General features: G+C 42.5%; 3 protein-coding genes across 5 annotated transcripts in view; 2 read left to right on the top strand and 1 right to left on the bottom strand.

Moving 5' to 3' along the window:
- Positions 1 to 386: 386 nt before the first annotated feature.
- Positions 387 to 2704, top strand: prop1 (PROP paired-like homeobox 1). The gene is made up of 3 exons (XM_085428171.1): positions 387 to 480; positions 1430 to 1659; positions 2141 to 2704. The coding sequence occupies exons 1-3, from the start codon at positions 387 to 389 to the stop codon at positions 2510 to 2512; spliced, it is 696 nt and encodes a 231-aa protein (XP_085284297.1). The 3' UTR covers positions 2513 to 2704.
- A 1784-nt stretch (positions 2705 to 4488) lies between these two features.
- On the bottom strand, positions 4489 to 8341 carry mcfd2 (multiple coagulation factor deficiency 2, ER cargo receptor complex subunit). 2 transcript variants are annotated; one of them, XM_085428917.1, is made up of 4 exons: positions 8219 to 8341; positions 7518 to 7691; positions 7264 to 7423; positions 4489 to 6383 (listed from the first exon to the last, which is right to left on the bottom strand). In XM_085428917.1, exons 2-4 carry the CDS (start codon positions 7685 to 7687, stop codon positions 6252 to 6254), a joined length of 462 nt encoding a protein of 153 aa, XP_085285043.1. In that variant the 5' UTR covers positions 7688 to 7691; positions 8219 to 8341; the 3' UTR covers positions 4489 to 6251. The 2 variants fall into 2 exon arrangements, with proteins under 2 accessions (XP_085285043.1, XP_085285044.1); XM_085428918.1 differs by having other exon boundaries at positions 7518 to 7688; positions 8219 to 8334.
- A 2304-nt stretch (positions 8342 to 10645) lies between these two features.
- ttc7a (tetratricopeptide repeat domain 7A) overlaps positions 10646 to 13936 on the top strand; it is a 68251-nt gene continuing 64960 nt past the window's right edge. Inside the window, exons 1-2 of one of the 2 annotated variants that reach the window (XM_085428920.1) lie at positions 10646 to 10712; positions 11482 to 11668. In XM_085428920.1, the coding sequence (XP_085285046.1) occupies positions 10656 to 10712; positions 11482 to 11668 (244 nt within the window). In that variant the 5' untranslated portion in view covers positions 10646 to 10655. Of the gene's footprint in view, positions 10713 to 11481; positions 11669 to 13936 lie in introns of those variants that run through there. The other variant, XM_085428919.1, reaches the window with a different exon arrangement.

Below are 13936 nucleotides of genomic sequence, written 5' to 3' on the forward strand. Positions count from 1 at the left end.
TCAAGTTGTTATTCTAAATACTCAACTTTCATCCCATATATTCATGTTCTTTTGCATATGTTGACAATTTTATCCATATATTCAAGTTTTTATTTTATATCCTCTCTACATATGATACATTTCTTGCCGCTTTCTACTGAAATGTGCATTCTTTACATTCAACTTTCTTTGCATATATTCAAGTCTTTGCAATGGTGCACTGCAAAACTGTAGATGAGCATGAAGCTACTAGAACACAACCGTTGGTTTCTGTGCTGGACCAGCAGAAACATACGGTGCCTTTCACTCAACCGGCCCACCAACACAGGTGAAGGTAAAACAGATGGGTGGGACATGTGACTTTAAGTTTAGCTGCGTCTGTGTGAGGGGGGATCAGAAGTGAAGTGATGGCCCAGGTGAAGGTAGCGGGAGAGAGTGTGAGGATCCACCAGGACAGCACGGATCTTTACTCCGACATGACTACAGTCAGCTCCAGTGCAGGTGAGTCAAACAACATCCTAATGACCCCGTTCTTGTGTTCTTCCACAGCATCTACATTAAATTAGTTCTAATTTTATTGACACACGAGTCGCACATTGTATATTGTCAGCTTTGTTATAAAGAGTTAGCAAAACCACTTTATGTAAAGAAGTGGTGTTATGTTAATTCCCTTTATTATACTGTCATCCTGCTGATTTGGTTTACTTTGCAACCTTTGGATTACCTTCTTAGCTTTTAAGGCAGTATTTTCTATGTTTACCATTGATAGATTATTTAATCAGCTGCGATGCTTTGTTGTTCTCGTACTCTTTAATAAACAGAGTATAGTAGTGTTGGAAAGTGATGAACACACGATATAAAAGTTTAAAGCTTTAGAAAAATAAACTGTTATATAAAACCTCCCTACTTTCAGCTTCTCTGATTTTCACAGCGGGGCAGCTCCGCATGTTTGATTTGGCAAATTTTTTCCCCCCGCTGGTTGCCCTTCCTGACACAATCCCCCCCCGCAAGTTACCAAGTTTGCTCATGTAATCATAATAATTGCCTCTGCCATTCGACATCCAGCTGTTTTATAATGTCATCTGATACCAGCAGACCAAGTCGACTCATTTTAAGGAGATGAGTCCCTTTGCTGGTGATTGTGGTAATAATCTTGGACAAATCCTCCAGTTTCTGGTGTCTGTTTCTCACGAGCTTGTGTTTGCCAGCTAAAGCTCTCTGGCTCTCAGGTTGCCTGATGCCAGTGGGAACCAGAAAGTCGGGTAATCCCTCCTTTTTTTGAGACAGTCATTGGTGAATTGCTGCTTTTTCAGTTAAGGCCGCATTTCTTGTGTCATGTTGAGGAAGTGAAGAAATAAGACCTGGGAAATTTTTCCCTAAAAAACAAAAAAACAAAAAAAAAGGATCCACACAACCCCTTCCCCTTTTCTTTTCTCGCCCCTGAAAACAGATATAGGAGAGTCGGTGAGGAAGGGGACATTGTGCGAGACCTCTGTGGCTGTAGGATTCAATAGACGGAGCAGAGCATACCCCTCCCCAGCCAGAAGACGCCACCGCACCACCTTCAGCCACAAACAGCTGGAGCAGCTGGAAGTGGCGTTTGGACAAAATCAGTATCCTGACATCTACTACAGAGAGGAGCTGGCTCGAATCACTAAACTCAATGAGGCTCGCATACAGGTGGGATGGTCTTCATGTTAGAGCTCTCTGACAACTGTGGCTTTTTAGGAGTTGGGGTGTGCAACTCTAAAAAAAAGAAACAGGGCGGGGTGTTTTAGGCACAAATGCTCAAAACTGCTAATAAAACAGTTCAACAAAAGAGCTGGTCTACATCTGCAAGCCACTTTGCAACCCACCTTTACTTCAGCTCTTTTTGTTCATTCTGTATCTCACTAAATCAGTAACAAATCACTGATACCTTTTGCTTTGGGAGGACCTGGGACAGTTACAAATATAAGGGACCCTGACCTCTGTGGCGTATCATTGTTGGATGAATGCTTCAGATTTTTGTCCCAAAGTTGTGTTGCAGGAATGCTGCGTGCAACAGTCTGATCAATGATCCTGATTTGGTTCAGTCTAATTCAGTGGTGGCCCTATTTGTTGCTGAACCCACCATGCTTTGTATGTAAAAGCCTCGACTAACCCATCCTTGTCTCAGCAGGTGTGGTTTCAGAACAGGAGAGCCAAACAGCGTAAGCAGGAGAGGGCCTCGCAGAAGGTTCTCCCAGTGGGAGTGATGCCAGGCCACAGGGCGCTTCTGGGAGGCGTGCACATCCAGCCGTCCGGCATGTCTCGGCAGTACTACCCCCAGCCCCTGCCCCACATCCCTCGCCTCTCTTCCATGTTGCCCTCAGGGGCATACACCCGCCACCCGGGGCCAGGTAGCCAGTGCCCATGTCCCGGCGCTTCCACTCAGCCAACCTCCCAGCGGCAGCATGATGACTGGTACGGCTCGCTGAGGAGCAACCTCACCTCGCCCATGTTCTCGCTCACCTCCATGCCTCCTCTGGATCCCACCTCTCACTGGAGCTAAGAAGCACCAGATGTTTCCACACAGAATACTAAGAAGCCTCTTTTTCATCTTCACAGTTACACACATCCTGTTTGCTCTCTCACTGCTGAATTTTCCAGCTAGTCTGTAAAATAAAATGTATCTTCTTAGCCACACCCGAGCTTCCCCAGTCCCTTGGCTGGAAACGACTGATGTCTACTGGATTTATAGAAATGCAATAAAAGGTTCTTTGAACATTAAGGATACTTTTTTTTTTACTTTGCAAAAAAAGGTTAGCTCAAGGAGCACACACTAGAATTTGTTTTTAATTTTATAAACCTTTCAGCTTCATGTCATGGCTTTCATAGTTCCCTAATACACCTACAGGTAACATTACTACAACCTAAAGTTGGGACGTTAAGTGAACCGTAAATAGAAACAGAATGCAATGATTTTCAAATCCCTGTTTGAATTTGACAAATTCAGGTAATCTGGCTTCTTCCCACAGTTTAAATACACACAGTTAGTGGGGTTAGGTGATTCTAAATTATCCATAGGTGTAAATGGTTGTCTGTTTCTCTGTGTTAGCCTTGTGATAGACTTCTCTCCCTGTGACAGCTGGGATAAGTGGAAGAGGATGGATGGAGTTTAAAACTATGGTGAATGCAACAATGATGGTTCATGAGATTTGCAAATCACTGCATTTTGTTTTTTCCCACCTTTTTGGGAGGTGGGTTTCTACATCATTACATCTAAACAATTTCCATTATTAGCAAACACAGTATGTGTTAGTAGACCACAAACACACACTGGTTTTCATATCTTGGTGCAAACTCCAGTCCTCGAGGGCTGGTGTCCTGCAACTTTTCCATGTGTCCCTGTTGCAACACACATGAATACAATTCATTAGCAAGACTCTATAGAACTTGCCTGCATGCTTAGGTGCCAGTTCAGCCATTTGATTCATGTTACAGCAGCTCATGAGTGAATGAACATGGTGCAATAAAAGTACTTTTAGAAGTACATTTTTCCAACCATTTACATTTACCTAATTTTACTTAAGTAGAGTTAGTGGTTGCCACTTCAGCATGCAGTCAAGTTCTATACTCTTGCTAATGACTTACTAATTGTATTCATGTGTGTTGCAACAGGGACACATGGAAAAGTTGCAGGACACCGGCCCTTGAGGACTGGAGTTTGAGACCCCTGTGAGAATATCTCATTGGCATAATGCTTTCCCTAGCCCAGGGGTGGGCAACTCCAGGCCTCGAGGGCCGGTGTCCTGCAGGTTTTAGATGTGTCCTTGATCCAACACAGCTGATTCAAATGGCTAAATTACCCCCATAATATGTCTTGTAGTTCTCCAGAGGCCTGGTCACAAACTAGTCATGTGTTTCAGGTGTGCTGACCCAGGGTGAGATCTAAAACCTGCAGGACACCGGCCCTCGAGGCTTGGAGTTGCCCACCCCTGCCCCAGCCGCTTACCCCAACCATCAAAAATGAATGCCTAACCCTAACCCTCAGCCTAAACCTAACCATAACCTAACTTTAACACTAAAACCACATTTTGAGCCTGAAAAATGTTTTCAAACTCATGTGGATGGGCACTTTGTCCCCACAAGTATAGTAGCATGCCAATTTTCTGTCCTCACAAAGATGTCTAAACATGTGTATGTGTACACACACACACACGCACAAATCCTTAATAGCCTCGCTGCCCCTGCAGCTTTGACATGAAATGTAATATTTATTTAGGATATGAAGACGTGCTTGTTGTCCCCTTAAAGGAGGTGGAGTTCCCGCAGTATGTCTATATAAATAGTTTTATGTCCTGATATAATTATAATTATGTCCTACATAGAAACTGTGGATATACCTTCTGGATCTGATAATTGAAGCCAATGCACAACACTTTCAAGCTGCATTCTTTCTAGTGGTCAGCAGAGGGCGATCCTTCTATCGTATCTTCTTTTTCCAAACGTGACCAACAACAAATAACACAGACAGCACTACATGAAAAAGGTGTGCAGAATACAGTCTTCTTTTAATATTTCACATTACAGAGACAACACAGTCGCATCTGTTATGCTTTTTAAATATTTGCACTCAGAAAAACCTGAGTTGACCGAAGAGTTAATACTAGATGGCAAAAATATAGAGAAGTCATCAACGTGTGGCAAAAAAATAAAACTACTTCAGAAGAAATCACAGATGAATTGAACAGACCTAACCTGACATATTATACTCACGTCTGTTTTAAAGGCAGCTAAAGTCTGAAGCAAATGTGTTGTGTTCAAGTCCTTTCCTGAAGGCCCGTAAAACAGAGTCCGCTTTAAAAACTAACGGCAGTGTGCGTTTAGTCTAGCTTATCCAGTGATGAAGAATCTGCAACACGCCGCTGCTTTACATTCACTCTGCGAGGACAGGTGTGCGTCGAGCTCCTGCTGACTCTGCGATTATCACGCCGGCTCATTTTTTTTGTCGTTTTAATCGGGAAGGTGTCACAACTGAAACACAGACAGTATTTCTGCTACTGTAACCTGCAGCCTCGGGCTTCACATCAAACATACGGATTGTGATCAAGTCAAGGTCACTTTCTGTTGTCATGGGAACCATCCTCACACAAACAGCAAATTAAACAGATTGACAGGAGGAACCATTTGGCCCGCTGTGTTCAGCATGAGTGTGCTTGTAAATGAGTGTGTCCGTCTGAAGCAGAACTACTTCACATAAAGGGGACCCATCATGTCATATAAATACACTTTTACAGTGTTGGATGTTCTTGGCTGTATATTAAAGTAAAGCTCAGGTTTCAGATTGATCTAAACGCTCCACTTACCTTTTTTTATTTTCAGTATGATGTCGATGAGAACAGATATCCTTAATGTGGTTGTGCAGTGGCCAATCAAAGATCAATAAGGCATATTCTGAACTCTGAATAACACAAAGCTACTCTCGAAAGTCCCAGAATAAAAATATAGAACTGGAAATGAGTAGAACAGGTCCCCTTTAATGTGAGGACACTCTATTTACAGACTGTTGTGCTGCCAGAGAGAATCAAAGTGTAGCACCACTAAAAGAAAACACTCTACCCAAGCTTTTGTACATGTCAAGGATCAGTTCACCCAAAATCAAAGGCAGCTTTGCTTAGAATACAGTATTTAGAATATAGTGAAGTCCAAGCTTCACTGTGGAAACCGGAAGTTACAGGCGGTTAACCAGGCCTCAGTTAACCACCTGCTTGTTGTACCTTAATCACTTCCTGTTCCTTTGTTTTTTTTAATCCACACACTCAGAGTACTGCTCCTCCAGTCGTTCAGGGCTTGTGTGTGAATGAGGCCGCCTTAAAACTCCCCACCTGCACATATGCAGCTCCAAAAAACAGGGGATTCAGATCTGAAAGTATACTGCTAAGGATTAACTAGAAAAATACCAATTTAGGTGAACTGGCCCTTTGAAATGGCATCTACACACACACACACACACACACAAAAAAGGTCCTAATGAAGTGGAAGACTCCACCAGACTGAAACAAAGGGCATCCTGTGTTCCACCCTTTTTGTCATTTATCAGATTACTGCTGATTCAGCTTGGAAAAATCATCCGTCAGAAGTTTCACGAACGATTGATACTCCTGACCGATAATCTGTAAGAAAGAAATCAAAGACGGTCCTCTAAAAAGTTGTGCGGCTTCTCAGTTTTGGCTGCAGGTACGCTCACCCTCCAGCCTCTCTGCTGATTCCTCGCTGTCGTCGTGGACGGGAAGCAACAGAAAGACGCTCTACTCCAGCGATTTGGCGAACTCTGCGTAATCTATGTAGCCGTCATTGTTTTTGTCATCGTCCTTCAGAACGTCATCGATGAGAGCAATGAGTTCCTCCTCTTTCATTGGCTGGCTGCTCTCTCCTCTCTCCTAAACAGAGACGAGCAGAGCAGCGAAAACGATTGGACCTTTCTGTGCGCAGGAATCGTGAGGCGAAAAATGTGTCACAACAATATTTTTAATCACAGCCACAGAAATAAAGGAGCAGAAAACGTGTCAGCTAACAAAACTGTTTTTTAATCGCTTTGGTGTCACGTTGCATGAATTCTTTGTTTCCTAAGGGGTGATGGATCCGCATTGTCACCGATTTTGTCCCACACACACTTCCTGACACCTTCCTGAACATTTAAAAAGTTAGCAGGATAACAAAGATGAGGCTCAAAACCTACCAGCTAATTAAAGCTAGTAACGGGCTTAATGGGAGACAGTGTCAATAAAAGATTCAGAGAAGTCTCGGTGCACAAGGGACAAGGCCGAAAATCTGTACTGATTAGCTGTGACCTTTGTGTGTATTGCAACTTGGTGGCAAGTTGTGCCTTTGGTGAGAATACCTTATTTGTGCAAGACAATTCCTAACACACTGTGCAAATATTTCAACAGCATGACTCCCATATAAAGAAGTCCTGGAGCTTAAAGACCGCCTGCAGTACTGACCTGTCACCCACTGAAACATCTGGTGCGTTATGAAACAAATTTTAAAAATATTATGATGAGAAGAGACCCTGAACTGCAGACATGCTGATATTCTATATAAAAGAAAAAAAAACACTAGAGCAAAGCTAACATTTACAGAGTGCTGCTAAAAGATAGGTAAACATGCCCCTGTCCCAACTTTCTGAAACACAAAGCATTTAAATGTCTCAGTCCCATCCCACAATAAGAAGGGTATGAGGAAGTGGGAAAGTAACCGTTATGTATCCTTTTAATGCCAACTATGACAAAAAAAACGTGCTCACACATGAATTCTCACCTCTCTGTGTACATGTGAGATTGCTGTTGCAAGCTCCAGCCCGTCCAGCAGGTTGTTCCCATCGTAATCGTGCATTTTGAAATAGTGCAGCTGGAGCTCCTGGGGCGTCATGTCTTTCTCTGGTTTGTCTATGACGCCCTCTAAATGCTCCATGATGTGGCTGCCACCAGAGGAACAACAAACAAACACAGCTACTGATTAGACAGAACCCAAAGTTCACCTCGTCCTGAGTCGTGCACGGCCATGCCACTCACTCTTTGTCTTGAACCATGTTTCTATCCAGGCGATGTTGGCTGGCTGCACTTTCTACGATCTGCTGCTGATGGTGGTGGTCTGGGTTCATCTGAGCGTGAGCGCACAGAAAACAGCAGGACAAAAAGAGGAGCATACCCCCCCACTGCACACTACACCTGCTGCTCCTCATTCTGCTGCGGAAAGGCAAAGACTGAGAGTCAGCAAGTTCAGGAACACAGCTCCTGAATATCTATGTTGGACATCACCTTCTTACTACTCAAATGTCCTCAGTTTAGCACCTCACTTACATCCAGCAACACATTTGAATGTCCTTCTTACCGATTAACATGTTTCTCCTGATCAAACTACATTCACACCTGTTTTATAAGTTTGATATCTGGCTCTATAAGACAACAGCAAGGTGCTACAAATAAGCACCATGTGTTTATGGCCCATTTTAACAAAAAACACCACAGACACACACAGTGCATGGACCGCACTAATAGGGATGTTTCTGCAGTAAACTGTGAGATTACACTGCTATGCTAACTCAGTTAAACAGCCACATTAAAAGAGGGATGTATGACCGTTAGCTTGAGAGCCATTATAAGATAAATACAGCAGCAAGCTGCATCTCAGGGCTACGCTGAAATAACATAATTTCATGGGTCATGACTTGGTGTAACTGGTAAAGAAATAAAAAAGATGTATATATACTTACGTTTAAATAATTTCTATCTTCACCTGTATCCGCGAACAGTTGTGCAGTTGTGCGTAGTTTGCTGCTTTAATGATCAATCCGAGCTTTCTCGGACTGAGCGGCTTTCCGTAGCTTCACTTTGACACGACAGCTCATTGTGATTGGCTGCAGCTATCCGAGAGCGCTCAACTGGGGCAAGATGATTCCCTCCACGTTATTCTGAATTCTTCGTCTTTCTCTGTCTAAAGCTAAAATTAGTTTTATTATTTTGTTGTGGGTTACAGTAAGATTCGTGTACAATTGCTATACATTAATAAGCTCAAACTAAACCTTGTAGAATATTCCGTATAGAATAATTTTATATATTTCTAGTGCTTTCCGTTTTCACGAACTAGCGTTTTGATCATTTGACAGAATTTACGAATTCATGCGACAGACATGCTGTTGAATCACCTTTAGCGGTAATAACTTGAAGGTTTTTTGTAAACTTTTAGTTTTTGTATGACTTTACAAGCCTCTCTCGTCATCGTGGAGGAATTTTGGCCCCAAAAAGTTGATTCTGTTCATCTGGACGTAGCGTTTTCAGTGGGAGAAACGTTTCGTCACTCATCCAAGTGACTTCTTCAGTCTCAGCTGACTGCAGGTTTCCCCAATCTTATATTTGCACAATGACTAAAACCAGACCACTGAATGAACGAAGAGCTGTGAGGTCAGTTCCAACCTTTTGGGATTTACCTGGATGATTGAACATGCATCAAGAATTTGGTTCATTGGTCTTTGGTTGCATTCGTTTATGCACAGCTCTCCCAAGGTCCCAGCACAGCCTTTCAATTAAGTTTCAATCTGGACTTTGATCCAAACCGTCACCACTGTGCATGACACTATGAGGTGTTTGTGCTCTTATCCTGTGTTTGCTTTTGGCCAAACATCTCCAGTTTAGTCTTGAATCTCTTTAGTTCCTCAGAATCAGTAAGAATGTACTCCCCCCCCCCCCCCACAAGACTGTATGTGTCAGTGTTGTCTTCCCTAATAAAACATTAAACGATAGATGGATTTAAAAGAAAAATCTCAGTAAAGATTTCCTGTCACAGAGGCAGGCATATTTTCTCTAATGTTGGGTGTTTTTCACATCTCAAATATGAATATGCTTAATGACAAGTTTATGGAACCAGTGAATCTTTTGAGGCCAACCTAATTATTCCCATCCCACACAGCATTTGTGATCTCAGCCAATAGCAGCACAGCGTCAATTCCTCTCCTGTTGTGCTATGAGCATGCAGGGGTCACCACGGGAAAAAGATCCACATTGTTTCACTTCCTGACACAACCTTTGCCAGCTAAGGACTGGTGTTGTGCCAAGAAAAAAGTGATTTCCAGTATTTAAACTCTTATAAATGACCGATAACCTGTCAAATAGGGTTATGTCAAGAATCATATAAAGTCATTTTAAACCACAAGCAACTTTTCCTACCAGAAGGTAAAAGCAGCAATCAGTTTTTGGCAAAGTGAGTTTTATATACTATTGCTTTATCCAGCTAAAAAGACACATCAACATTAAAAATGTATTTTCTAAAGAGGAATATGGCCAAGAGGGCAGCAGAAATTGCAACAAATATAATGTAATAGCTCTCAAGAGATATTTTAAGTGGCCAAAAAGCACTAGATTGAATATAATGTAATTACAATAAGGCTGGATCATAAAGATACCAGCAAAACATGTCATTTCTTTCCTCTCCATATATAACCCCTCCATAAATCCTGTTGACTACAGTCTTTTTTACCAACATAATAAAATACGTTACCCATAAAAAACACACTCTCTTTTTTGGCACAACACCAGCTGAAGGAGTATACACTAGCTTGTGACCCTCTGATGTTGGGCTTTTCTTTGTCTGTCTCTTCCTTGAATAGAACCAGCAAACTTCACATCAAATTGTGTGACCCACCAAACCACGGAGCCACTCTAGAATTTGGGGTTGGCGAAAATTCCCACCGGGGTTCAGAGAGGCCTGGAGAATCCAATGATATGTCCCAGATAAATGGTAAATGGCCTGTATTTATATAGCGCTTTACTAGTCCCTAAGGACCCCAAAGCGCTTTACATATCCAGTCATCCACCCATTCACACACACATTCACACACTGGTGATGGCAAGCTACATTGTAGCCACAGCCACCCTGGGGCGCACTGACAGAGGCATATGTAAAAGTATTCCTACCATAAAGTTCTAAATATCCATGAACACACACATACACACCTCCACTTAAAGAGCCCCCTTTTTGTATGCTCAAACGAAGCCACGCCCCTGGTGGCGGACCTATCTTATCGGGTCACTTTGAGGTGAGACGTTCTCTACGTCAGCAGGGGGCGTGGCCGCTCAGCTGTGAGGTCTGTCAGCACCGCACGGCACAGGGTGGTGGACACGACAAGAGGGACGAGCGTCGTTTATGTCAAGCAAATGTCAACTTTCCAGAGAGAAAATGAAGCAGCTAAGTCTCTGTTCAGGAGGCTTGAGGTTTTATTTTAATGTCATAAAGTAGCTGATAGATCCTGAGTAGTCAGTGACCCTCGTTTCCTCTGTATGTGCACCCTGTGTTGTGGTTTCATGGGTAAATGCTCACTGTGTGATTCCCCCCAGCGTCCCCCATTTAGTTGAATTATATTTTACATCACATTCCTGAGCTTGAGCTTGATAAAGCGCAATTACACCTCACAGCGCAATAGCTGTCAGATGTACTGATCCAGCGTCAGTGAACCAAAGATTTACAACAGATTTTGTTTTTCACTCATTTATTAAAAAAAAAACAACCCACAATATGTGTCTGTACTGTATATCCTGCCTCGGCTGGGTTGCCCACTTTGCTGCAGCATTCTTTGCATTGCTGTTTCTTAAGCTCTACCTGATCCAGTTAAAGTGTTGACGGCAAGAGATTAGGGGCATGGGTTTTAAGAGGACTTCCTTCCCTTCAAACAGCTACAGATCAAGTCCTCTCCATATGCCACACTCATTTGAAGTTGAAGGGGGAAAAGCTTTAGACAGAAAAGCAGGAATGTGAATGTTATAATAAACACGAGCAATAGTTCCTGCACAAACAGAGTGTGCGGGTTCTTGGGGCTTCCTACAGATGTGTAATGTAACAGCAATTAAACCCATGTTAACGCCTGCATGTATTTCTCTGGACTTTGCTGCTGTTGACTTTCTGTGCCCGTAATAACCCACACCCCACCCTCCACCAGTCTCCCTCCGCACTCTGTGATTACACATTTATTTCTCCTGGTCCTAGTCTGCAGTTACTCCCATCGTGTCCGGGGAGTACAGTCACCATCGGGACAGAGCGGCGATGGCATCCCGGATTTCTTTCACTCAGGCCCGGCTGGAAGCGGAGCTGGAGCGCTACCGGGCCGAGTGCCAGTGGGACAAGATGCCGGCGATAGTTGAGCAGATGCAGGCTGCGCGGATCCACGAAGACGGTGAGTTGATGGTGGTATGCACCTGGGGGTTTTTTTTAAGTTCAGGTGGCTGTTGTCACTTCCTGGCTGTTTTTTAACTGTTCATTGATCTGTACACTGTAAAAAAAAAGGAAAAAAAGAAAAAGTTTTTTAAGTTTCGGGAAGCTGCTTCCAGGGGAGAAGCGGTAAGAAATTCTCTTAAACAATTAAAAGTACTGAGGATTTATAGCAATATCCACGAGCTTTAGTTCTAATGATTTGCACAAAACACTCACTGAGTGTTGATCAAGCATGGACATTTTTTGCAGTGTTTTTTGCGCACAGGTTGGACCTTGATCTCTCAACACTGGCTTCTGCTTGTTGAAGTTTTTCTAAGCAAATCTATTCAAGCGTTGATATTACAGCAATAAATGTGATGTGCAGAGAGGGTCACACAGGGCAGTAGGATGGCCTCAATGAAACTTTACAGTAGACACACTGAAAGGGTATATAAATAATTAAAGGAACTGAGTGGCCTTCTGCGTGCAAGATGAGCAGTATTGCCTGCATGCAAAACAAGATTTTTCCAACAGGTTATTAGCTGCCTGCCTCTGCCCTTGAAATCACTTGACACTGTACACGTGCTCAAAGAAATGCAAACACGCATATTGTTTCTGTGCCTCATAAAGCATTCATTTGGTAGCTCACTAATGCACCTGCCTCCAACCCTCACCTTAGCAGAGTAAATATGGGCTGAGGTCCTGGCTGATAGTGCAGACCAGCAGTTTCTCCTTGCTCGCACACGCGCTCATGTGTTAAATTAATGTGGTATTTCTGTGAGCATGCATGACTCACACTGTAGCTGATCTGTCAGGAACTGTGTGTGGAACGGTTTTTCTTTTTAGATTAGAGATAGAGGAACTTTGTTTCAAGTAAAGCAATAAGCTGTTAAACTTCCAACCAACTGTAAAACTGTAAAAAAGCAGTAATAGGTGGTGTACTTGTCATGATCCTGGGTCCTTTTGACCCAGCGTTTTGTGTTTTCTCTTCGCGATTTTGGTTCTGTTCTTCCTCTGGTTAGTGTTTACTCTGTTCTGCCCGTGTGTTCCTGTATCTAGTCCGCGTTTCTTAGTTTGTGTCCTTTCATGTGTAAGTTCCTGTTTTATTGTGAAGGTCTGTGTCTTATGTGAGTGTTTTCAGTTTGCCTCCCTAGTCTCGTCATGTTAATTACTCCCAGCTGTGTCCCCACCTGTATGTAATCCCCCTGTGTTCTCTGAGTGTATTTAAGTTGTGTCTTCTGTCATAGTAGTTGCTGGTTCGTCTGTGTTGTTTCCCCTCGGTCTCCCTGTATGTATTTCCCCGGACCTCCCTGCACCGTCATTCTTGGTTTGTGTTGTTAGTTTACCCAGTTTAGGTTTCAGTTTCATGTTCCTAGCGCCTTTGTTGTTTGCATTTTTGTTGTTAATAAACACTCACCTGCACCAGAGCTGCCGCCTTTTGGTCCTATGTATATTCCACACGGCTTGCCCCCGCAAACCGTGACAGTACTCTGCTTTCAAGTTTCAAATGTTTTTCTTTGGGGAGTTTGCTGTAGGTGATGTTGTGAGGAAGATGTAACAGTCTGATTTTATCTCACTCAAACAGAAAGGACAGATGGGGGTAATGCGCTACTTAAAAACAGCAGATCTTTTAGGATAGCTACTTGGATAAGGTGTGTAAGGCAGACGAAGATTTGGAGCTTTTAGTAAAATACGGGAAGTACAGTATATTCTACTGTGTAGTAAATGTATTTATTTATTCATTTTTATTTGTGAATTTAAAAAACATTATGTGACCATTCATTTTATTCCCCACAGGTATCGCACGTATCCTTAAAGCTACTTTTTGTAAAAACCCTTTATAAATGTAATAAAAGCTTTCACCACAAGGTGTCTCCATTTTACCAGAAAGTTGTAGTGTAGCATTATATTCATCTGTGTACATCTGAAATTATTTCATATTAGAGCATTGAAATGTTGCTTCTAACTAATCTAATGTTTCAATCTCAATTTAAAAATGTCAATTTCTTCCTTAATCAAAAAAAATTGTGTTCTTCAGCTACTAAAACAGACCTCATAGTAACACAGTGTCTGGTTTCGTTAATTCACAGCAAAATCTCCAGTGTTAAATTAACACTAGAGAGTGTCTAAATGGGTCCACACCTCTGAGTGTTAAATACAACACTGTTGAGTGTTAAATTAACACTTTTGACAGTGTTATATGTTTAAAAGTAACCTAGTCAGTTTTGAAGATTAACAATGGCTAACACTG

The sequence above is a fragment of the Rhamphochromis longiceps genome, linkage group LG13 (genome assembly GCF_057381845.1).
Source record: "Rhamphochromis longiceps isolate RC_006_pf linkage group LG13, R_longiceps_female_GT1.1, whole genome shotgun sequence".
Classification (NCBI taxonomy): domain Eukaryota; kingdom Metazoa; phylum Chordata; class Actinopteri; order Cichliformes; family Cichlidae; genus Rhamphochromis; species Rhamphochromis longiceps.